Source organism: Mytilus edulis, chromosome 1, assembly GCF_963676685.1.
Source record: "Mytilus edulis chromosome 1, xbMytEdul2.2, whole genome shotgun sequence".
In the NCBI taxonomy this organism is placed as follows: Eukaryota; Metazoa; Mollusca; class Bivalvia; order Mytilida; family Mytilidae; genus Mytilus; species Mytilus edulis.
This window is the reverse complement of record NC_092344.1, coordinates 90054171-90079449: the sequence shown is the minus strand read 5'-3', so window position 1 is coordinate 90079449 and position 25279 is coordinate 90054171. Positions and strand designations below refer to the sequence as shown.

At 38.8% G+C, this 25279-nt stretch overlaps 1 protein-coding gene across 1 annotated transcript in view; it reads left to right on the top strand.

The window, feature by feature from the left end:
- The window catches only part of LOC139515761 (uncharacterized), a gene marked incomplete in the record, with an annotated part of 192747 nt that overhangs the window by 38563 nt on the left and 128905 nt on the right, over window positions 1–25279 (top strand). Inside the window, 12 exon segments of the mRNA XM_071305446.1 lie at window positions 405–494; window positions 964–1121; window positions 11668–11820; window positions 12022–12227; window positions 12971–13159; window positions 13452–13647; window positions 14060–14222; window positions 15137–15411; window positions 16279–16456; window positions 17382–17525; window positions 18889–19599; window positions 20051–23827. Coding sequence (XP_071161547.1) covers window positions 405–494; window positions 964–1121; window positions 11668–11820; window positions 12022–12227; window positions 12971–13159; window positions 13452–13647; window positions 14060–14222; window positions 15137–15411; window positions 16279–16456; window positions 17382–17525; window positions 18889–19599; window positions 20051–23827 — 6240 coding nt within the window.

Sequence of the window (25279 nt, the reverse complement as noted above, 5' to 3'; positions counted from 1 at the left end):
TAGTTCAGTATCAGGTAAGGTCAAAGGACAGGTGAAGTTTATACATTGGCTGTGGAGGAAGTGTGGAGCTAACTCAGCAACACGTAAAATCAAAGGACAGTGATGTTCAGTGGCTGTGGAGGAAGTGTGGAGCTAACTCAGCAACAGGTAAGGTCAAAGGACAGGTGAAGAACAGTGGCTGTGGAGGAAGTGTGGAGCTAACTCAGCAAGATGTAATTTAAGGTCAAAGGACAATTTTTTAAAAGCCTCATATCTCTTTACACCAATTATAGTCAAATGGTTTGAAAAATTAAAATTTTGGGTTTATAATGTGAATAATGTCAACTAGATTTTTTCTAGATATATATTTTCAAAACTTGATAGCCTTTTATAACTTTTTTTTAACAATTTTCTTTGTTTTACAGGATCTTTACCTGGAAAGGAATATGGATCAATATATGGACCATGTTATTTTGGTAGTGGTGGTTTTGGTGCCAGCGAGTCCTATGGTTCAGGTACTTTTATTATTTATAGCAACTTCTAGTTATCCAGCATCAGATCTTCTTTTACATTCTTTTTCATTCATTCAACATAGAAGTGGAAATGGGGAATGTTTCAAAGAGACAACAACTCGACCAAATAAAAAACAACAGCAGAGGGTCACCAACAGGTCTTCAATGTAGCGAGAAATTCCCGCACTAAGAGGCGTCCTTCAGCTGGCCCCTAAACAAATATATACTAGTCCAGTGATAATGAACGCCATACTAATTTCCAAATTGTACACAAGAAACTAAAATTAAAATAATACAAGACTAACAAAGGCCAGAGGTAACCAGGAAAGGTCCTGAAAACAAAACAATCTATCCAAAGATCAAAGGGACAAAGATGTGAACAATTACAGTTTGCCATTTATACCATTTAAAGTTTAGTTGACAATTTGAAATCAAATTTGTATTTTGTACTGAAATTGTTTTATACATTCAGGAGGAGGAAAGATGTTGATAAAAACAACACAGAGACTGATTGTAGAAGGAACATTAAAATCTGATGGCCTGACTGGCTCTTCCACTACTGCAGCTGGTGGCAGTGGTGGCTGCATCTATATAACCACTGACTCTATGGAGGGAAAAGGTACATTACAGGTAAGTTGTACAGGTAACAGATGGTCTGACAGGTTCTACCAATACTGCAGCTGGTGGCAGTGGTGGCTGCATTTATTAAACCACTGACTCTATAGAGGGAAAAGGTACATTACAGGTAAGTTATACAGGTAACAGATGTTCTGACTGGTTCTACCAATACTGCAGCTGGTGGCAGTGGTGGCTGCATCTATATAACCACTGACTCTATAGAGGGGAAAGGTATATTACAGGTAAGTTGTACAGGTAACAGATGGTCTGACAGGTTCTACAAATACTGCAGCTGGTGGCAGTGGTGGCTGCATTTATTAAACCACTGACTCTATAGAGGGGAAAGGTATATTACAGGTAAGTTGTACAGGTAACAGATGGTCTGACAGGTTCTACAAATACTGCAGCTGGTGGCAGTGGTGGCTGCATCTATATAACCACTGACTCTTTAGAGGGGAAAGGTACATTACAGGTAAGTTGTACAGGTAACAGATGGTCTGACTGGTTCTACAAATACTGCAGCTGGTGGCAGTGGTGGCTGCATCTATATAACCACTGACTCTATAGAGGGGAAAGGTACATTACAGGTAAGTTGTACAGGTAACAGATGGTCTGACAGGTTCTACCAATACTGCAGCTGGTGGCAGTGGTGGCTGCATCTATATAACCACTGACTCTATAGAGGGGAAAGGTACATTACATGTAAGTTGTACAGGTAACAGATGGTCTGACTGGTTCTACAAATACTGCAGCTGGTGGCAGTGGTGGCTGCATCTATATAACCACTGACTCTATAGAGGGAAAAGGTACATTACAGGTAAGTTGTACAGGTAACAGATTGTCTGACTGGTTCTACAAATACTGCAGCTGGTGGCAGTGGTGGCTGCATTTATATAACCACTGACTCTATAGAGGGAAAAGGTACATTACAGGTAAGTTGTACAGGTAACAGATGGTCTGACAGGTTCTACCAATACTGCAGCTGGTGGCAGTGGTGGCTGCATCTATATAACCACTGACTCTATAGAGGGGAAAGGTACATTACAGGTAAGTTGTACAGGTAACAGATGGTCTGACTGGTTCTACAAATACTGCAGCTGGTGGCAGTGGTGGCTGCATTTATTAAACCACTGACTCTATAGAGGGAAAAGGTACATTACAGGTAAGTTGTACAGTTAACAGATGGTCTGACAGGTTTTACAAATACTGCAGCTGGTGGCAGTGGTGGCTGCATCTATATAACCACTGACTCTATAGAGGGGAAAGGTACATTACAGGTAAGTTGTACAGGTAACAGATGGTCTGACAGGTTCTACCAATACTGCAGCTGGTGGCAGTGGTGGCTGCATCTATATAACCACTGACTCTATAGAGGGGAAAGGTACATTACAGGTAAGTTGTACAGGTAACAGATGGTCTGACAGGTTCTACCAATACTGCAGCTGGTGGCAGTGGTGGCTGCATTTATATAACCACTGACTCTATAGAGGGGAAAGGTACATTACAGGTAAGTTGTACAGGTAACAGATGGTCTGACAGGTTCTACCAATACTGCAGCTGGTGGCAGTGGTGGCTGCATCTATATAACCACTGACTCTATAGAGGTGAAAGGTACATTACAGGTAAGTTGTACAGGTAACAGATGGTCTGACAGGTTCTACCAATACTGCAGCTGGTGGCAGTGGTGGCTGCATTTATATAACCACTGACTCTATAGAGGGGAAAGGTACATTACAGGTAAGTTGTACAGGTAACAGATGGTCTGACAGGTTCTACCAATACTGCAGCTGGTGGCAGTGGTGGCTGCATTTATATAACCACTGACTCTTTAGAGGGGAAAGGTACATTAAAGGTAAGTTGTACAGGTAACAGATGGTCTGACAGGTTCTACCAATACTGCAGCTGGTGGCAGTGGTGGCTGCATTTATTAAACCACTGACTCTATAGAGGGGAAAGGTACATTACAGGTAAGTTGTACAGGTAACAGATGGTCTGACAGGTTTTACCAATACTGCAGCTGGTGGCAGTGGTGGCTGCATTTATATAACCACTGACTCTATAGAGGGAAAAGGTACATTACAGGTAAGTTGTACAGGTAACAGATGGTCTGACTGGTTCTACAAATACTGCAGCTGGTGGCAGTGATGGCTGCATTTATATAACCACTGACTCTATAGAGGGGAAAGGTACATTACATGTAAGTTGTACAGGTAACAGATGGTCTGACAGGTTCTACCAATACTGCAGCTGGTGGCAGTGGTGGCTGCATCTATATAACCACTGACTCTATAGAGGGGAAAGGTACATTACATGTAAGTTGTACAGGTAACAGATGGTCTGACAGGTTCTACCAATACTGCAGCTGGTGGCAGTGGTGGCTGCATTTATTAAACCACTGACTCTTTAGAGGGGAAAGGTACATTACATGTAAGTTGTACAGGTAACAGATGGTCTGACTGGTTCTACAAATACTGCAGCTGGTGGCAGTGGTGGCTGCATCTATATAACCACTGACTCTATAGAGGGAAAAGGTACATTACAGGTAAGTTGTACAGGTAACAGATTGTCTGACTGGTTCTACAAATACTGCAGCTGGTGGCAGTGGTGGCTGCATTTATATAACCACTGACTCTTTAGAGGGGAAAGGTACATTACAGGTAAGTTGTACAGGTAACAGATGGTCTGACAGGTTCTACCAATACTGCAGCTGGTGGCAGTGGTGGCTGCATTTATTAAACCACTGACTCTATAGAGGGGAAAGGTACATTACAGGTAAGTTGTACAGGTAACAGATGGTCTGACAGGTTTTACCAATACTGCAGCTGGTGGCAGTGGTGGCTGCATTTATATAACCACTGACTCTATAGAGGGAAAAGGTACATTACAGGTAAGTTGTACAGGTAACAGATGGTCTGACTGGTTCTACAAATACTGCAGCTGGTGGCAGTGATGGCTGCATTTATATAACCACTGACTCTATAGAGGGGAAAGGTACATTACATGTAAGTTGTACAGGTAACAGATGGTCTGACAGGTTCTACCAATACTGCAGCTGGTGGCAGTGGTGGCTGCATCTATATAACCACTGACTCTATAGAGGGGAAAGGTACATTACATGTAAGTTGTACAGGTAACAGATGGTCTGACAGGTTCTACCAATACTGCAGCTGGTGGCAGTGGTGGCTGCATTTATTAAACCACTGACTCTTTAGAGGGGAAAGGTACATTACATGTAAGTTGTTCAGGTAACAGATGGTCTGACTGGTTCTACAAATACTGCAGCTGGTGGCAGTGGTGGCTGCATCTATATAACCACTGACTCTATAGAGGGAAAAGGTACATTACAGGTAAGTTGTACAGGTAACAGATGGTCTGACAGGTTCTACCAATACTGCAGCTGGTGGCAGTGGTGGCTGCATTTATTAAACCACTGACTCTATAGAGGGAAAAGGTACATTACAGGTAAGTTGTACAGGTAACAGATGGTCTGACAGGTTCTACCAATACTGCAGCTGGTGGCAGTGGTGGCTGCATTTATATAACCACTGACTCTATAGAGGGAAAAGGTACATTACAGGTAAGTTGTACAGGTAACAGATGGTCTGACAGGTTCTACCAATACTGCAGCTGGTGGCAGTGGTGGCTGCATCTATATAACCACTGACTCTATAGAGGGGAAAGGTACATTACAGGTAAGTTGTACAGGTAACAGATGGTCTGACAGGTTCTACAAATACTGCAGCTGGTGGCAGTGGTGGCTGCATTTATTAAACCACTGACTCTATAGAGGGAAAAGGTACATTACAGGTAAGTTGTACAGGTAACAGATGGTCTGACTGGTTCTACAAATACTGCAGCTGGTGGCAGTGGTGGCTGCATTTATTAAACCACTGACTCTATAGAGGGAAAAGGTACATTACATGTAAGTTGTACAGGTAACAGATGGTCTGACTGGTTCTACAAATACTGCAGCTGGTGGCAGTGGGGGCTGCATCTATATAACCACTGACTCTATAGAGGGAAAAGGTACATTACATGTAAGTTGTACAGGTAACAGATGGTCTGACAGGTTCTACCAATACTGCAGCTGGTGGCAGTGGTGGCTGCATCTATATAACCACTGACTCTATAGAGGGAAAAGGTACATTACAGGTAAGTTGTACAGGTAACAGATGGTCTGACAGGTTCTACCAATACTGCAGCTGGTGGCAGTGGTGGCTGCATTTATTAAACCACTGACTCTATAGAGGGAAAAGGTACATTACAGGTAAGTTGTACAGGTAACAGATGGTCTGACAGGTTCTACCAATACTGCAGCTGGTGGCAGTGGTGGCTGCATTTATATAACCACTGACTCTATAGAGGGGAAAGGTACATTACAGGTAAGTTGTACAGGTAACAGATGGTCTGACAGGTTCTACCAATACTGCAGCTGGTGGCAGTGGTGGCTGCATTTATATAACCACTGACTCTATAGAGGGGAAAGGTACATTACAGGTAAGTTGTACAGGTAACAGATGGTCTGACAGGTTCTACCAATACTGCAGCTGGTGGCAGTGGTGGCTGCATCTATATAACCACTGACTCTATAGAGGGGAAAGGTACATTACAGGTAAGTTGTACAGGTAACAGATGGTCTGACAGGTTCTACAAATACTGCAGCTGGTGGCAGTGGTGGCTGCATCTATATAACCACTGACTCTATAGAGGGAAAAGGTACATTACAGGTAAGTTGTACAGGTAACAGATGGTCTGACAGGTTCTACAAATACTGCAGCTGGTGGCAGTGGTGGCTGCATTTATATAACCACTGACTCTATAGAGGGGAAAGGTACATTACAGGTAAGTTGTACAGGTAACAGATGGTCTGACAGGTTCTACAAATACTGCAGCTGGTGGCAGTGGTGGCTGCATCTATATAACCACTGACTCTATAGAGGGGAAAGGTACATTACAGGTAAGTTGTACAGGTAACAGATGGTCTGACAGGTTCTACAAATACTGCAGCTGGTGGCAGTGGTGGCTGCATTTATATAACCACTGACTCTATAGAGGTGAAAGGTACATTACAGGTAAGTTGTACAGGTAACAGATGGTCTGACAGGTTCTACAAATACTGCAGCTGGTGGCAGTGGTGGCTGCATCTATATAACCACTGACTCTATAGAGGGAAAAGGTACATTACAGGTAAGTTGTACAGGTAACAGATGGTCTGACAGGTTCTACCAATACTGCAGCTGGTGGCAGTGGTGGCTGCATCTATATAACCACTGACTCTTTAGAGGGGAAAGGTACATTACAGGTAAGTTGTACAGGTAACAGATGGTCTGACTGGTTCTACAAATACTGCAGCTGGTGGCAGTGGTGGCTGCATTTATTAAACCACTGACTCTATAGAGGGAAAAGGTACATTACATGTAAGTTGTACAGGTAACAGATGGTCTGACTGGTTCTACAAATACTGCAGCTGGTGGCAGTGGGGGCTGCATCTATATAACCACTGACTCTATAGAGGGAAAAGGTACATTACATGTAAGTTGTACAGGTAACAGATGGTCTGACAGGTTCTACCAATACTGCAGCTGGTGGCAGTGGTGGCTGCATCTATATAACCACTGACTCTATAGAGGGAAAAGGTACATTACAGGTAAGTTGTACAGGTAACAGATGGTCTGACAGGTTCTACCAATACTGCAGCTGGTGGCAGTGGTGGCTGCATTTATTAAACCACTGACTCTATAGAGGGAAAAGGTACATTACAGGTAAGTTGTACAGGTAACAGATGGTCTGACAGGTTCTACCAATACTGCAGCTGGTGGCAGTGGTGGCTGCATTTATATAACCACTGACTCTATAGAGGGGAAAGGTACATTACAGGTAAGTTGTACAGGTAACAGATGGTCTGACAGGTTCTACCAATACTGCAGCTGGTGGCAGTGGTGGCTGCATTTATATAACCACTGACTCTATAGAGGGGAAAGGTACATTACAGGTAAGTTGTACAGGTAACAGATGGTCTGACAGGTTCTACAAATACTGCAGCTGGTGGCAGTGGTGGCTGCATCTATATAACCACTGACTCTATAGAGGGGAAAGGTACATTACAGGTAAGTTGTACAGGTAACAGATGGTCTGACAGGTTCTACAAATACTGCAGCTGGTGGCAGTGGTGGCTGCATCTATATAACCACTGACTCTATAGAGGGAAAAGGTACATTACAGGTAAGTTGTACAGGTAACAGATGGTCTGACAGGTTCTACAAATACTGCAGCTGGTGGCAGTGGTGGCTGCATTTATATAACCACTGACTCTATAGAGGGGAAAGGTACATTACAGGTAAGTTGTACAGGTAACAGATTGTCTGACTGGTTCTACAAATACTGCAGCTGGTGGCAGTGGTGGCTGCATTTATATAACCACTGACTCTTTAGAGGGGAAAGGTACATTACAGGTAAGTTGTACAGGTAACAGATGGTCTGACAGGTTCTACAAATACTGCAGCTGGTGGCAGTGGTGGCTGCATTTATATAACCACTGACTCTATAGAGGTGAAAGGTACATTACAGGTAAGTTGTACAGGTAACAGATGGTCTGACAGGTTCTACAAATACTGCAGCTGGTGGCAGTGGTGGCTGCATCTATATAACCACTGACTCTATAGAGGGAAAAGGTACATTACAGGTAAGTTGTACAGGTAACAGATGGTCTGACAGGTTCTACCAATACTGCAGCTGGTGGCAGTGTTGGCTGCATCTATATAACCACTGACTCTTTAGAGGGGAAAGGTACATTACAGGTAAGTTGTACAGGTAACAGATGGTCTGACTGGTTCTACAAATACTGCAGCTGGTGGCAGTGGTGGCTGCATTTATTAAACCACTGACTCTATAGAGGGAAAAGGTACATTACATGTAAGTTGTACAGGTAACAGATGGTCTGACTGGTTCTACAAATACTGCAGCTGGTGGCAGTGGGGGCTGCATCTATATAACCACTGACTCTATAGAGGGAAAAGGTACATTACATGTAAGTTGTACAGGTAACAGATGGTCTGACAGGTTCTACCAATACTGCAGCTGGTGGCAGTGGTGGCTGCATCTATATAACCACTGACTCTATAGAGGGAAAAGGTACATTACAGGTAAGTTGTACAGGTAACAGATGGTCTGACAGGTTCTACCAATACTGCAGCTGGTGGCAGTGGTGGCTGCATTTATTAAACCACTGACTCTATAGAGGGAAAAGGTACATTACAGGTAAGTTGTACAGGTAACAGATGGTCTGACAGGTTCTACCAATACTGCAGCTGGTGGCAGTGGTGGCTGCATTTATATAACCACTGACTCTATAGAGGGGAAAGGTACATTACAGGTAAGTTGTACAGGTAACAGATGGTCTGACAGGTTCTACCAATACTGCAGCTGGTGGCAGTGGTGGCTGCATCTATATAACCACTGACTCTTTAGAGGGGAAAGGTACATTACAGGTAAGTTGTACAGGTAACAGATGGTCTGACTGGTTCTACAAATACTGCAGCTGGTGGCAGTGGTGGCTGCATTTATTAAACCACTGACTCTATAGAGGGAAAAGGTACATTACATGTAAGTTGTACAGGTAACAGATGGTCTGACTGGTTCTACAAATACTGCAGCTGGTGGCAGTGGGGGCTGCATCTATATAACCACTGACTCTATAGAGGGAAAAGGTACATTACATGTAAGTTGTACAGGTAACAGATGGTCTGACAGGTTCTACCAATACTGCAGCTGGTGGCAGTGGTGGCTGCATCTATATAACCACTGACTCTATAGAGGGAAAAGGTACATTACAGGTAAGTTGTACAGGTAACAGATGGTCTGACAGGTTCTACCAATACTGCAGCTGGTGGCAGTGGTGGCTGCATTTATTAAACCACTGACTCTATAGAGGGAAAAGGTACATTACAGGTAAGTTGTACAGGTAACAGATGGTCTGACAGGTTCTACCAATACTGCAGCTGGTGGCAGTGGTGGCTGCATTTATATAACCACTGACTCTATAGAGGGGAAAGGTACATTACAGGTAAGTTGTACAGGTAACAGATGGTCTGACAGGTTCTACCAATACTGCAGCTGGTGGCAGTGGTGGCTGCATTTATATAACCACTGACTCTATAGAGGGGAAAGGTACATTACAGGTAAGTTGTACAGGTAACAGATGGTCTGACAGGTTCTACAAATACTGCAGCTGGTGGCAGTGGTGGCTGCATCTATATAACCACTGACTCTATAGAGGGGAAAGGTACATTACAGGTAAGTTGTACAGGTAACAGATGGTCTGACAGGTTCTACAAATACTGCAGCTGGTGGCAGTGGTGGCTGCATCTATATAACCACTGACTATAGAGGGAAAAGGTACATTACAGGTAAGTTGTACTGGTAACAGATGGTCTGACAGGTTCTACAAATACTGCAGCTGGTGGCAGTGGTGGCTGCATTTATATAACCACTGACTCTATAGAGGGGAAAGGTACATTACAGGTAAGTTGTACAGGTAACAGATGGTCTGACAGGTTCTACAAATACTGCAGCTGGTGGCAGTGGTGGCTGCATTTATATAACCACTGACTCTATAGAGGGAAAAGGTACATTACAGGTAAGTTGTACAGGTAACAGATGGTCTGACAGGTTCTACCAATACTGCAGCTGGTGGCAGTGGTGGCTGCATTTATATAACCACTGACTCTATAGAGGGGAAAGGTACATTACAGGTAAGTTGTACAGGTAACAGATGGTCTGACAGGTTCTACCAATACTGCAGCTGGTGGCAGTGGTGGCTGCATTTATATAACCACTGACTCTATAGAGGGAAAAGGTACATTACAGGTAAGTTGTACAGGTAACAGATGGTCTGACAGGTTCTACCAATACTGCAGCTGGTGGCAGTGGTGGCTGCATTTATATAACCACTGACTCTATAGAGGGAAAAGGTACATTACAGGTAAGTTGTACAGGTAACAGATGGTCTGACAGGTTCTACCAATACTGCAGCTGGTGGCAGTGGTGGCTGCATTTATATAACCACTGACTCTATAGAGGGAAAGGGTACATTACAGGTAAGTTGTACAGGTAACAGATGGTCTGACAGGTTCTACCAATACTGCAGCTGGTGGCAGTGGTGGCTGCATTTATATAACCACTGACTCTATAGAGGGAAAAGGTACATTACAGGTAAGTTGTACAGGTAACAGATGGTCTGACAGGTTCTACCAATACTGCAGCTGGTGGCAGTGGTGGCTGCATTTATATAACCACTGACTCTATAGAGGGAAAGGGTACATTACAGGTAAGTTGTACAGGTAACAGATGGTCTGACAGGTTCTACCAATACTGCAGCTGGTGGCAGTGGTGGCTGCATTTATATAACCACTGACTCTATAGAGGGAAAGGGTACATTACAGGTAAGTTGTACAGGTAACAGATGGTCTGACAGGTTCTACCAATACTGCAGCTGGTGGCAGTGGTGGCTGCATTTATATAACCACTGACTCTATAGAGGGAAAAGGTACATTACAGGTAAGTTGTACAGGTAACAGATGGCCTGACTGGCTCTTCCACTACTGCAGCTGGTGGCAGTGGTGGCTGCATTTATATAACCACTGACTCTATAGAGGGAAAAGGTACATTACAGGTAAGTTGTACAGGTAACAGATGGCCTGACTGGCTCTTCCACTACTGCAGCTGGTGGCAGCGGTGGCTGCATTTATATAACCACTGACTCTATAGAGGGAAAAGGTACATTACAGGTAAGTTGTACAGGTAACAGATGGCCTGACTGGCTCTTCCACTACTGCAGCTGGTGGCAGTGGTGGCTGCATTTATATAACCACTGACTCTATAGAGGGAAAAGGTACATTACAGGTAAGTTGTACAGGTAACAGATGGTCTGACAGGTTCTACCAATACTGCAGCTGGTGGCAGTGGTGGCTGCATTTATATAACCACTGACTCTATAGAGGGAAAAGGTACATTACAGGTAAGTTATACACATATTTCAGGTAGAATAAACAAGCCAGCCACATTAGGCAGATAATCTTTCCAATTTATAGTCCTTCAAAAGCAGATGAAGATCAAAGTCACTCTTATACAGACTAATTTAAAACCCTGGAGAAACTTTATAATTTTTTTAAGAGATGTATAGAAAGATTTTGTCCTTCTAAATGAGAAAGTAGTTTGAAGCTCAACACTTTTAAAATATTTTATATAATATTGCTGGTTACCTTGTATAATTGATACTTACTACATGAGAATTTTTACATGTCTAGTTAGGTTTATTTTCTTAACTTTCCATAAAAATCTTCTGTATGAGATGTTTTGGACATACATTTCAAATGTTATCAATCTGTTATTGAATTTTCATAACATTTTATAATTGTATAAACAGTACTTTCTGGCATATCAAATTATAAGCCTAGTACCTTTGATAACTATATTCAATAATATTATAATTTTGATGAAATTTTGTCTTCTTTGAAGTAATGTAGACATATCTTAAATGATAGATTTGATTTTTTAACAGGTAAATGGAGGGAATGGTGTGAGTTTAGGAGCTGGAGGAGGAGGCAGGATGATGATTTATTATAAAGATGTTCAGTTTTGGCAAGGAAAATGGACAGCTTATGGTGGACTTACAGGCTCCAGTCCAGGAGGGGCTGGAACTATATACCTACAGGTAAACAAAAACTCTTAAAAGACAATTGAAGGAATGAAAATAATCCAGAAAAATTAATGCATGCCTCTACCACAGATAGTTGAAACATTTAGCTTCTTTTAAATTTAGTTCATCTTAATTTTCAGATAAATATTTGATTTTAAGTTGTATTTTGATAAACAGTCTTCATGAGTGTTATAATGCATCTATCAATAATTTCAGGATACTATTACTGATGTTATAAACAGGACATTGATTCTAGATAACCATGGTCAGTCTGTTATCCAAAGTGAGATCTCAACTTATACATTGTCTGGGTATGAGGCTGACCCAGGTAGAACATGGATATCTGATAACAATACCAATCACTTTGAAAACTTGAGGATAAAAGGAAAAGCTAACTTGGCATTGCATCCTTCTCTTACAGAGTAAGTAGTCAGGTATTATAAATAGTGTAGAATTTTAGTCAGATTTTTATATCTGAACTTGTACCTTGTCAACTCTATCTTGTGGTTGTATTGACTATTGTTACTGATGTTTTGACAAAACACTAAACCTTTTAATGCAATTTCAGTTCATGCATTCAGAACAGGAAGAAAAAAGACATTAAAAAATGATAAAAGAAATAGATAAAAATGTCAATAGCAAGGAAAATAGTATTGTCAAAAAATTTGCAGTAAAGACACACCAGCATCCTTGTCAGTGGGTTTAAAGTCTGTGCAGTATATAGTGGTTTTGACATAGCCCACAATTTTATTATTTCAGGTGTAATATATTATTTTTGCTCTAATTGAAAAAAAACCACCAAGATGCATTTTACAAAAAGCTAATGTCAAAATGCGGAGTTACCAGACAGGCAGAATTACGAGACATGACTGTACATAAAGCAACTGGTGAAGTTTTCTGCAAAAACTGAAATAAAATAAGTTGCCACACAAAAAATATTTTTTTTAGTAGTATTACAAATGCACAGAACTATACAAGGCACAGCATATTACGATCTTCCCAAGAACACTGGATAGAGAAAGTCATTTTCAAAATTTTTCTATAAATGTTGTTTTAATGTTTTACATACATTAGTAGGTCATGGATTATCAATGTGCATTCTCCTAAGCAAAAAATACATTTTTGAATCCTATACACAAGAATAGTAATGATTCTTTTGTTTCAGTCCTTTCCAACTTAAATCGTTGAAGTTTGAGGGAGATAAAACAGGAGTACTACATATAGGACCTGGTCAGACAGTTGTTGTACAACATCCAGATGACTTGGAGTTTCTGGTTAATGTATATGTCTATCAGGGAGGTACCCTCATATTACCAACTGCATTTGACTGTTATGGCATAGATTTGGTTATATGGTGAGTCATTATTGAGAACCAATGAAAATGTGTTGATCTTTTTTGCATTGAACTATACATGTTAACAACTTGTTTGCATGGTTATACAGAAATGAATATCACATTTTAATGTACAAAGGGAGTATTATTATATAATGTAGTGTTTTGCTTTATCAAAAATTTTCATTTTCATATATCTGCATGAAATAATGATTAAGATCAATATTTGTTACAGAAAATGATGCTTTAATATGCAATATGCTTATCTATTAATGTATATCATCAGATTGAAGTTTTGTTACTTTTTTTCTAGGGGCACACTAGGTGTTGTGGACATGACTATTGGAGATGCATGTGACCTTCACCTTGGTTCTACAGGAAATACCCAGGGTATATCAACAGTCAGTCCAACAGGAATATTTGACTTTAATGCACTGACTGTGAAAGCTGGAGGTGAAGTGACTGTTACCCATGATTTGACTGATGAAACAAGTAGCATGGCTATTACAGTGAGTATTGGATCAGTAAGAGGGAAAAGAGGAACTTATACTGAAATAAGAATAACTAATACTGAAGTGGCATGACTATTACAGTGTGCACGAAACCAGTAGTAAGGAGAGTTGATAAAAAAATAGGATAGTTGTAACATTGAGTAGTAAAAGACTAGCCTATTTGCACAAATGGATTAGCCAAAAAAATATCACAAACAATGTATGTACATGTGTTTTGTAGTAAGGACCTATGGTTTGGAAGTTATATTAGAAAGCCCTTCAAAACATAGCATACACATGTATCTTAATTGTTTAAAGTCGTAGCTAAACATTTACCTGGTATATCTGGTATGTCAGAGGAGGTCACATCCATGTAGTCTAGGTTATAATCAGACATCTTTTATTTAACCTTCAAGTTTATGTATTTTAGACAAACAAGCTATGGGTGCAAGGAGGAGGCCATGTGCATGCAGTGCATGTGGATATCACAGCTGATACTCTGATAGTAGATGATCTTGGAAAGATCATTGGAGATATACATAATGCAGCCTGTAGCAAAGGAGATGGTTATAGTTCCTCCACTGGAGCTTCAGGTAAAACCAGTCGGTGATGCTTAGAAAATAATGCTTAAAGACATACCCATTTTATGAAACGTGGACAATTGAATTAAATGGAAGTCATTCAATTTTACTTTACTGTTGATTCATTTATTAATGTGGGTACCAATTCTCATGGATTAACATAAAAAATGGGGTGCACACTGAAGAACGCGCATAGCGGGTTATTTAACAGTGTGCACCACATTTTTTATGTTATTTCGAATAGACAGAAAAAATATTACAGTCATTTCTTACAATTTAATTCTAAATTCCATTTTAAACCGTAGAAAACCATGAAAAAACGTTGATGACGTCAAGGTCACATGACTAAATTATGTCTTTGGGCTCATAACAAAATAATGTCAGCCAATCAGAAGACGCGTTACATCCAAAATTAAATTATTAGTTAATAATAATAATCATAAATTCTTTATTTAACGAAGGTAACTCATTTAACATACAATTGTTAATCTCACACAAGGCCTTCACACATTTAAATGAATAATTCATATAACAATCAATGCATATAGGACAATAATCAATAGATATGTACAAAATTACAAATAAATATATACACAAGCATGAAAACAGACTGTAGAACTAGCATGGCGAACACAGTTGATAAATGATTTATTTTATAGTGGTTTTATGAAACTCTGCACACAAGCCAATTGAGAATTTAACTTTTTGAACATGAAATTGCGCCAATGAAATCAATTGAAATCATTATCAGATGAAAAACAATGAATCCATAGTAATTAAGAATTTAATATAAATAAGTTTTCCTAAATAAAAATACCCCTTACGTTTTAGGACCTTACTTCTGCTTTCAATTGTCCCATTTCTTCTGTAAACTTAACATTTTATTCTTTTCATATGCATAAGAATGTTATTTCAATAATAAACAGGTGCTGGACATGGAGGCAGAGGTGGACAAGGCTCAGGACAGACAAAAACAGGTGCCCCTTATGGACAGGTATTTGATGCAGTAGACAGAGGTTGTAGAGGAGGAGATAATGGTAATGCCAACACAGGAGGCAGAGGAGGAGGAGTTATCACCCTTAAAATGACTACTATACTACAAAATGATGGACAGATTAGTGTTAATGGGGAAAATGGAAAAGCAAGTAGTGCTGGAGGTGGCAGTGGTGGTTCCATCAATATTGACACCAATAACATTAAGGTTAGAATCTTTAAATTTTCATCTCAACATTGACAAATAAGGAAATAAGGGGAGATAACTCAGGTAAATGTTACTTTTATAATGCAATGTGTTATGAATTAACCTGTTTAGTTTTGTAGCAAGAAAACGAGTCACTTGAATCCAATATTTATTTTGTATTTTCTGAAAGCATTATTATAAGAGCTATTTTCTCTTATTTTATCCTTTAGCTTTCTATCAAGACAAAAATGGTTTTTACTTTAACAATCTATACAAAATCTGACAATTTTGCACATCTGTAGCTCAATAAAAAAAATCCATGTGACCCATACTTTTAATTATGTTTAAAAAAAAAGAAGCAAGATGTAAACTACATTTTGGCAATGATTTGATAAGATAATCAACTTGAATTTAGACTTCTCCCACCCCCATCTACTCTAAGAGAACACAAATGTCTATTGAAAATGGTGCTACCATACCGTAAACAAAGATAAAATAATCCAAGATTGTAGTTGCTGATCTATATTGAATCTCCTTCCTATTATAGCTAATTTCCTAATGCTTGTGGAGTAAAACTTTGGCTGGCTTAATTGCTTAGTTTGTATAATGGGGAAAATGTAAGCTAAGGCATTGTATTTAAGATTGAAATTTGCAAACAATATAGACAGGCATTATTAAACAAGTATATATTATATTTTAAATTTGATTGAAAGATATCCCATTTACAATTGTCAATATACAAAAAAAGCAAGCAAGCTAACCAAAGTCTTACCCTGCATGCATTAGGAAACTAGCTGTAAAACTGTTCATTTGTAGAAGTTATAAGTGGTAATAATTAAAGTATTCCATTTATTATTAAGTATGAATAATTACTTATTTTGCTACCAGGGTTATGGAGAGTTCCAATCTATTGGAGGAAATGGCAATGGAAATGGAGGGGCTGGATCTGGAGGCAGAATATCTATGGAATTCTCACAGAACAAGACTTTCACTGGACAGTTTGATACCTATGGTGGTTTGGGACAGAATAATGGCAGTCCAGGAACATCCTTCTTTCATCATAAAGGTATATCAAAATTAATTAGCAAGAAATAAAGTATTTCTACATGAGCAATAACTGTATTATTTTCTTATCAAGGGATTTATATTTGGTTGACAAATGTATTTTCCAATCATTTACATGTTGCAAAAAAAGTAAACAGAAGAATTTTTCAGAATTCCCGGGTTATTTAACACCCCAGAGGGTATCTGGGGTGACCCCTCAGAGTTAAGAAAACAGGTCATTTTCAGAATTCCTAGGTTATTTAACGACCTGGAGGGTATCCTCGGTGACCCCTCAGAGTTGTGAAAATCTCTGGTCACACCGGCAGGATATCATTCAGTTGACAGGTATGTACATGTAAAAGGATTCTTAGATGGCTTGACGAAAGGTTAAATTTATGACCCTTTATTTCAGTAGAAGTAAAATTGTTTACCTGTTTACCTTTGTTTGTATCTTATCCATTAATGTGTTATCAATGAATCTGTTGCCAACTAGTAGTAATCAGTTTGCATACGCCTGAATTTTTTTTTTATTAGATACAAACAGTCTTTGATCTAGATCTATCATGCTTATTTACATCAAATAATGTCATGCCTACAATATTCAGAGGTGTGAAATTGTTTGCTGGTAAAGTTTTTGGTTAATACAGATTAACATGGAGTATTAATCACATCAACTTATACACATGCCATAATTAAAAAAATAGTTTTGACCTCAATTTTACAATTTACTAAAACTTGGAAAAGGGAATGTGTTGGGAGATGATGTCTTCTTTATATTTCCTGTTATTTTGAAAATTTACCGAAAATTTAGTAAGTAAAGAATCAAATGTCAATATTAAAAAAAACAAAAAAAAACTGTTCCAAAAATATTTTATGAATATATATAATATGTTCTTGAAGGTTATTTCTATTTAACTTAAATATTATTTTTGCTGCTTTATTAACAGTATATGATCACACAACCCTATTGCTGAACAATTTAAACAGGGGACCAGCTGGTGATTCAAATACAATAGAGGATTATCTCCACCTTGATTCTGATCAGCTTAAAGCATGGTTCTTACCTGAACATGGCAAACATACATTTGCAGGTATGTAATGTAAAATCTTAAGTATGTTATTTTTTTTGTTTTTAGGCACCATTTATGGGCATTATTTTTTCTGGTCTGTGCATCCGTTCTTTCGTCAGTTTGTTTGTCTGTCTGTCCCATTTCAGGTTAAAGTTTTGGTTAAAGTTTTGGTCGAGGTAGTTTTTTGATGAAGTTGAAGTCCAATCAACTTCAAACGTATTAAACGTGTTCCCTATGATATGATCTTTCTAATTCATACGTGCCAACTTTTCAAAATGCCCATGGGGGTTTTACGTGAAAGATGGTTCTTATAGTCCTACAAAACCTTCAAGGGGGCCTTCAAATATATTCTAATGTGGTTTTTTTTGGTTTCTTTGTGCTTTAACAAGCTCATAGCCATTGCTAAATTAATTGTTTTCTTTAAAATAGTGGACAAAATTGCTCTTACAAAATTTCCACTTTGGAGCCTCCATGGGGGAAATCCCCCGCAAATAGTGACAGTTGGCAGGTATGCTAATTTTAATGCCAGATTAGAGATTTTATCCCTTCACGGTCCACTGAACATAGATAATGATAGTGCGGATGTGGCATCAGTATACTTTGGACGCATTCTTGTTTTGTTCTTTTTGGAGGGGTAAAATTATACTACTAGACGACCTTTATGCATAAGGGCAACAAGCCTTTATAGAAGAAAAGTCCTACTTTTAGATAAGAGAATTTTTTACTATGCTATACAAAATGGATTCCAATAATATGAAATGACTGTGATAATTTGGTGTTAAAATATACCATAAAAATATAGGTTTTGTTCAACTTTTTCACAAGTTTTGTGAACTATCTTATTGTGCTAGAATTTTCATGAAAATGATATCTATATATAATCATGATAATAATCTATTGCAAAATTATTTCAGGAGTTAAAAAAATGTGTTAAAAACTCAAAATTTTTAGAAACATATTTTGTAATAGGATTTCAATGTAAATTGATATATAGATATAATAAGCTTTTCTCAAATTTATTAAGTAAAAACTTTTTAATAAAAAAATTATTTTTTTTAGAAATGTCTACTTTGACTAGGCTTTTAATAAATAAAATGTGTGTTCTGTTATTTCAAAACGATTGAAGTACCTATTATTATTGGTTGTCTTCAATTTGTGAAAATGCCCACCAAAACACATAGTGCTTGGATGTTAAAACTTATCTGTATCAAGATTGCATCCTCAATTAATTGCTGGTGTCAAAATTTTTGAAAGTTGACAACATACGAAAATAAATTGTTTTGTATTCATCAGCCTCTGTCCTCACACAATTATGTGCAAGGGTTGTTAGTTCATATATTTAGTTTCTTTTCCTTTTGAGAAAGTTATGTTCTTTTTCTTGCAGGGTCTAACTCTAAATACCATTTTGATGAGCTACAGATTTATGGCAAGGCTCAATTAGCAGTACTAACAGATCCAGTAGAAAGTGATGCTACAATTTATTTTGAGAACATGATTGGAGATAGATCTGGAGCCATACATGTAGGAAAAGGACAAGTGATGGATCTAGAAAGACAGAAAATAGATCTTCCATTCAGTGTCCATGTTTATGATGGTGGTTACCTTGGTTTGGCCCCAGACACATTCATACATGGTGTAGATATCTTCTTAAATGGGACATTGGCGAATGTTGACAACCTGACCTTACATCACGAAGGAAAACTCTGGTTGAATATTGATGGAAGAACTAAAGGACAGGATGCTAGTACCTACAATTTTCAGTTTGTACATGTTAAAAATGCTGGATATCTTCACATGATCAGTGACCCAGTTTCTGAACCCAGCATATCTTTTTCCACAGTTGCCCTTAATATTGATGGAGGTGGACTGGTACGAGGAACTTATGTTGTTTTTCACTCAGAAAACATTACAATAGATTCAGGTGGTACTCTCACTGCTGATGGATTGGGTTATGAACAAGCAGATGGACAGAGAACAGATTCTTCTGGTAATCCAAGGAAGGGATTACATGGTGTCATTAATCCTGGACTTGGTCTTACTGGTAACCTTGGTGCATCAGGAGCTGGCCATGGAGGAAGTGGAGGAAGAGGATTTTGTATGTTTACCAAATATTTATCAGATACTTAAAAATGATCTGTGGTGACTGAGTTCATGTCATCAATAATTTTATTTTTCATCAAATATCTTAAAAAAAATAATGAAATAGAATGTTACCTGAAAATGGGTTTTAAAAGTCAACTTAACTTACCAAAAAAATGTAAATATTATCTTTTTCTCTGAAAATATGTCTTGCTTATGATTCATATTATTTTTTAAGGAACTATTGATAATGAAATTAAGCAGCAGATGGCCATTTTAGTTGCGTCATCAGATTAAAATTTTTATCCACAATTTAAAACTTTCAGTTATCTACCTAAAATCCTTTTAGTTCATAAATTCTAAATGAGGAAATTCACTTTATTTTCCTAATATTTAGTACATTTGTATATTAAAAGGAAAATAAAACTGTTTGAATGATGACCAGACCTTTCATATGATTTTTTCAGATAATGATAAAGGAGGAGAACCCTATGGAGATTTATATGAACCCACATTATTTGGCAGTTCTGGAGGAGGTCATATTGGTGGAGCTGGCGGTGGTAGACTTTGGTTGAATGTGACCAATACTATAATGATTGATGGACTTCTAACAGCCAGTGCTGAGAATGGACAGACACAATACAATTACAATTCAATAGCAAGCACTGGTTGGGTAACAGACTACCCTTCTGGTGGTGGTAGTGGAGGAAGTATATGGCTCCATTGCTACAGGATAACTGGGTATGGAACAATTCTGGCACATGGTGGAAATGGGACCAAGGGCACCTATAGGCACACCGGTACTGACGGCAGTGGCCACACAACTTATCCATCAACATCTTACGGAGCAGGCGGAGGAGCTGGTGGAAGGATTGCTATGTACTTTCAGAAAAATGATACATTCAGTGAGTTTCGATATCTTGCCAATGGTGGGTGGCCAGGGTTAGAGAATGCTGAGGTTGGAGGACCAGGTACTGTCTACTTGTATCACACTATTGAGGACCACAGAACTTTAATTATTGACAACAATGGGGCTCCTGAACCATTAAATCAGTATGTCAACTGGAATGATGTAACAAAGGATGGTGGACGCGCCTGGATTCTGCCACAGTCTGGTATACATGATTTTGCTGCAGGTTCCTACATCTTCAGGTTTGAGGAAATTCAAATTTATGGCAATGGCCACCTTGCTGTATTGAATCCTTCAGAAATTAGTGTGATTGATGCCGCAGTGTCTGGATCTGTTAGCAATATTAATGTTACCATTGATTTCAAATATATGATTGGTGACAGGAGTGGCACAGTACATGTTGCAGACAAACAAGTGATGGATTTAAATAGAGAAGAAATAGACTTGCCATTTAATTGTTATGTCTATTTTGATGGATTCCTAGGCCTTGCTCCTATGACATATGTTCATGGAGTTGAAATACATTTGGCAGGTGTTTTGGCAAATATTGAAAACATAACTATTCACCATGGTGGATATTTATGGTTACAAAATGGAGGTAGGACCCAGGGAAATCCTCACAGTCACTATACCTTTGATTACGTTCTTGTCCAAGATCAAGGAAAGATTGATTGCACAACAGATGCAGTGACAGACATTGGAATTTATTTCCATCTGAAGGCTGTAACTGTTGAAGGAGGTGGAATAATACATGGAACTCACATGACATATAATGTTGCAAATGTCACTGTCGATGCTGGAGGTGTCATTACAACAGAAGGGAAAGGGTATATAACATCACATAGTAATACCACACACTTTAGTACCTCAGTACATGGACATGTCAACCCTGGAAAGCCTCTTAGTACCTATGGAGGGGGAGGACATGGTGGGAGTGCTGGTGAAGGATATAACTCTCAGAGGGCGGGGTTTGCCTATGGTAATATCTACGAACCAATCAAATTGGGTAGTTCAGCTGGATCTGGAGGAACAGGGGGAGGTGTAATTTGGATGAATGTGACGCATACAATACATATTGACGGTGAGGTCAACTCTGAAGGTGGTGACGGCACTGCTGGAGGAAGTGGAGGTAGTGTCTGGATGTTCTGTGAACTCATCAAAGGTTACGGTAAAATAACGGCTCATGGTGGAAATGCCACACATAGTTATGGAGGTGGTGGAGCTGGTGGCAGAGTGGCAGTCTACTTCAATAGAAATGAAACTATGACATCTTTCAGATTCCAAGCAATTGGAGGCAAAGGTGGTGCATCAGGTGAAAATGGTGGAGCTGGTACAGTATTTGTCTATCACATGGGTGAGGATCATAAAACTCTGATTATTGACAATGGAGGTCACCAGCCAAAAGACAAATTCAATGTTATTGATGATTATTCTGATTTGTCTTCTGACAGTTGTAGAACATGGATTTTACCAGAATCTGGTGATCATTTCTTTGCAGGAGGTGGCTACAAATATCACTTCCAAGAATTCCAAATGTATGGGGCAGCACACTTGGCTTTCTTGCCTGAACCACTTGATAATGTAGTTGATGTATTTTTCTTGTACATGATAGGGGACAGATCTGGAACTGTTCATTTAGGCAACAACCAAATTATGGATCTTAAAAGAGATGAAATTGATCTGCCATTTAGTGTGAGGGCATATGCTGGATCATACTTAGGTTTGGCTCCTATGACAATTGTACATGGTGTCAGTATCTGGATGCATGGAGAACTTGCTAACATAGACAACATAACTTTACATCACAATGGTCTCCTGTCATTAGAAAGTGGGGGGTTTACAAAAGATTTAGCTCCTGATCACTTCCAGTTTAACTGGGTCAGAGTACAAGAAAATGCTACCATCAGATCATTAACTGATCCTGTTACAGAACCGGGAATTGATTTCCTTGTTCATTTCAGCATGTATGTTGAAGGTGGAGGCACCTTTGTTGCCACAAATGCTTCAATTCAGGCCATTAATATCACTATAGATGATGGAGGTGCATTACATGGAGACAGTCTGGGTTATAGATCAACTGATACACAAGCAGATATCATAAACATTGGAAAAGGAATAACTCACACTTCAGGTTCATCTGGAGCTGGACATGGTGGTACGAGTGGTCGAGGTGCAGGGACAACCCTGACTGGACAACCATATGGACATCTATATCAGCCTTTTATACATGGTAGTGCTGGTGGTGGAGATGGTGGCCAAGGTGGTGGCATGCTGTGGCTAAATGCCACCAATATGATAGAGATTGATGGACGGTTGAGTGCAAATGCGGGTGATGCTAGGGCAGCAAGTGGCGGTGGTGGCTCTGGTGGCAGTGTTTGGATTTACTGCAGAGTTTTTAGAGGTCTAGGAACTATTGCTGTAAATGGTGGCAGTCAATATTCTGGAGGTTCTGGTGGAGGTGGAGCAGGAGGGAGGATTGCTGTGTACCTGTGGATAAACAATACTTACCTCGGAGACTATGAGTCACATGGTGGTAGTGTTAATGTGGCTACCTCTCCTAATTCTCAACCTGGTGGTCCAGGAACAGTACTTCTTTATCACGTGGAACATGATCATGAAACACTATATATTAATAACGATGGCCTGGAAAGTGATGTAGGAATGATAAAAGATTACACAGACCTCAGTGAGGATAGCTTCAAGGCTTGGATTCTGCCTAATGCTGGACAACATTGGTTGGCTAATGAAAACTACGATTTCCAGTTTGAAGAGTTGCAAATATATGGAAATGCGCATTTAGCATTGCTTCCTGAACCATTTGAAAAGGGTGTAAGCTTACATTTCCAACACATGATTGGAGATCGTACTGGCTTTGTTCATGTTGGTAATCATCAGGTCATGGATCTTAGGAGAAAGTTCCTTGATACTCCTTTCAATACATATGTCTATGATGGAGGCTACCTTGGTCTGGCACCCGACACAAACTTAGAACGAGTCTTTGTCCGATTGGAAGGCACAATGGATCATGTGATCAATATGACTCTCATTGATGGTGGCTCGTTACGCCTTCATCTGACAGGATCCACAAACAACCGTGATAGACTTAACTATCACATTAATGGCACAACTGTTATAAAGGCCAAATCATATATCAACTGTTCTAACCCCAGAGCACATGATGATCAGTACCAGTTAGTGTTAAACCACTTGCGTGTAGAAGGAGGAGGAGCTATTAATGGATCCTTCATGAGAATACAGGCTACAGATATGTTTGTGGATGATGGAGGAATTGTTAGTGTGAACAATGGTGGTCACTCTACAGATCAAGGACCAGGTAAATTATTTTAATATGTTATAATGTTATAATTTAATCACTTTACAAACAATCACCTGTGACTGAGTACAAACATTTGCTCTAGTCTTCTATAATACTTCCCCTAAAAGATATCAGATCATATGAACTGATTAAATTTTTTTTCTATTTATATGCTTAATTTTGTAAAAAAAAAGTTCCATGTATATTTTTTGCATTAGAATACAATTTTCCTGAAATTAAATATGAAAGAAAAATACAAAAAAATTACCAAAAGTATTTGTAAAGAAAAAGAAATTTCTTTCAAAATTAGTTATTCAGCTTTGATTGCTGTTCTTCAACTCAATAGTCACAATGGAGCCTTTAACACAGAGCAAAAGTTCATGACAGTCCCTTGCAGCAGTTTGAATTGAATTCAAGCAAATCAGATCAGATGAACTGATTTTTTGTATTTTCTATTTATATGCTTAATTTTGTAATAAGAAAAATATATTTTTAGCTCACCTGGCCCAAAGGGCCAAGTGAGCTTTTCTCATCACTTGGCGCCCGGCGTCCGTCGTCCGTCGTTAGTTTTTACAAAAATCTTCTCCTCTGAAACTACTGGGCCAATTTTTACCAAACTTGGCCACAATCATCATTAGGGTATATAGTTTAAAAATTGTGTCCGGTGACCCGGCCAACCAACCAAGATGGCTGCCATGGCTAAAAATAGAACATAGGGGTAAAATGCAGTTTTTGGCTTATAACTCAAAAACCAAAGCATTTAGAGCAAATCTGACATGGGGGTAAAATTGTTAATCAGGTCAAGATCTATCTGCCCTGAAATTTTGAGATGAATCGGACAACCCGTTGATAGGTTGCTGCCCCTGAATTGGTCATTTTAAGGAAATTTTGCCGTTTTTGGTTATTATCTTGAATATTATCATAGATAGAGATAAACTGTAAAGAGCAAAAATGTTCAGTAAAGTAAGATCTACAAATTAATCAACATGACCAAAATGGTCAGTTGACCCCTTTAGGAGTTATTGCCCTTTATAGTATATTTTTAACCAATTTTCGTAAATCTTAGTTATCTTTTACAAAAATCTTCTCCTCTGAAACCACAGGACCAAATTAAACCAAACTTGGCCACAATCATCATTCAGGTATCTTATTTAAAAATTGTGTCCGGTGACCCGCCCAACCAACCAAGATGGCCGCCATGGCTAAAAATAGAACATAGGGGTAAAATGCAGTTTTTGGCTTATAACTCAAAAACCGAAGCATTTAGAGCAAATCTGATAGGAGGAAAATTGTTTATCAGGTAAAGATCTATCTGCTCTAAAATTTTGAGATGAATTGGACAACCTGTTGATAGGTTGCTGCCCCTGAATTGGTAATTTTAAGGAAATTTTGCTGTTTTTGGTTATTATCTTGAATATAATTATAGATAGAGATAAACTGTAACAGCAAAAATGTTCAGCAAAGTAAGAT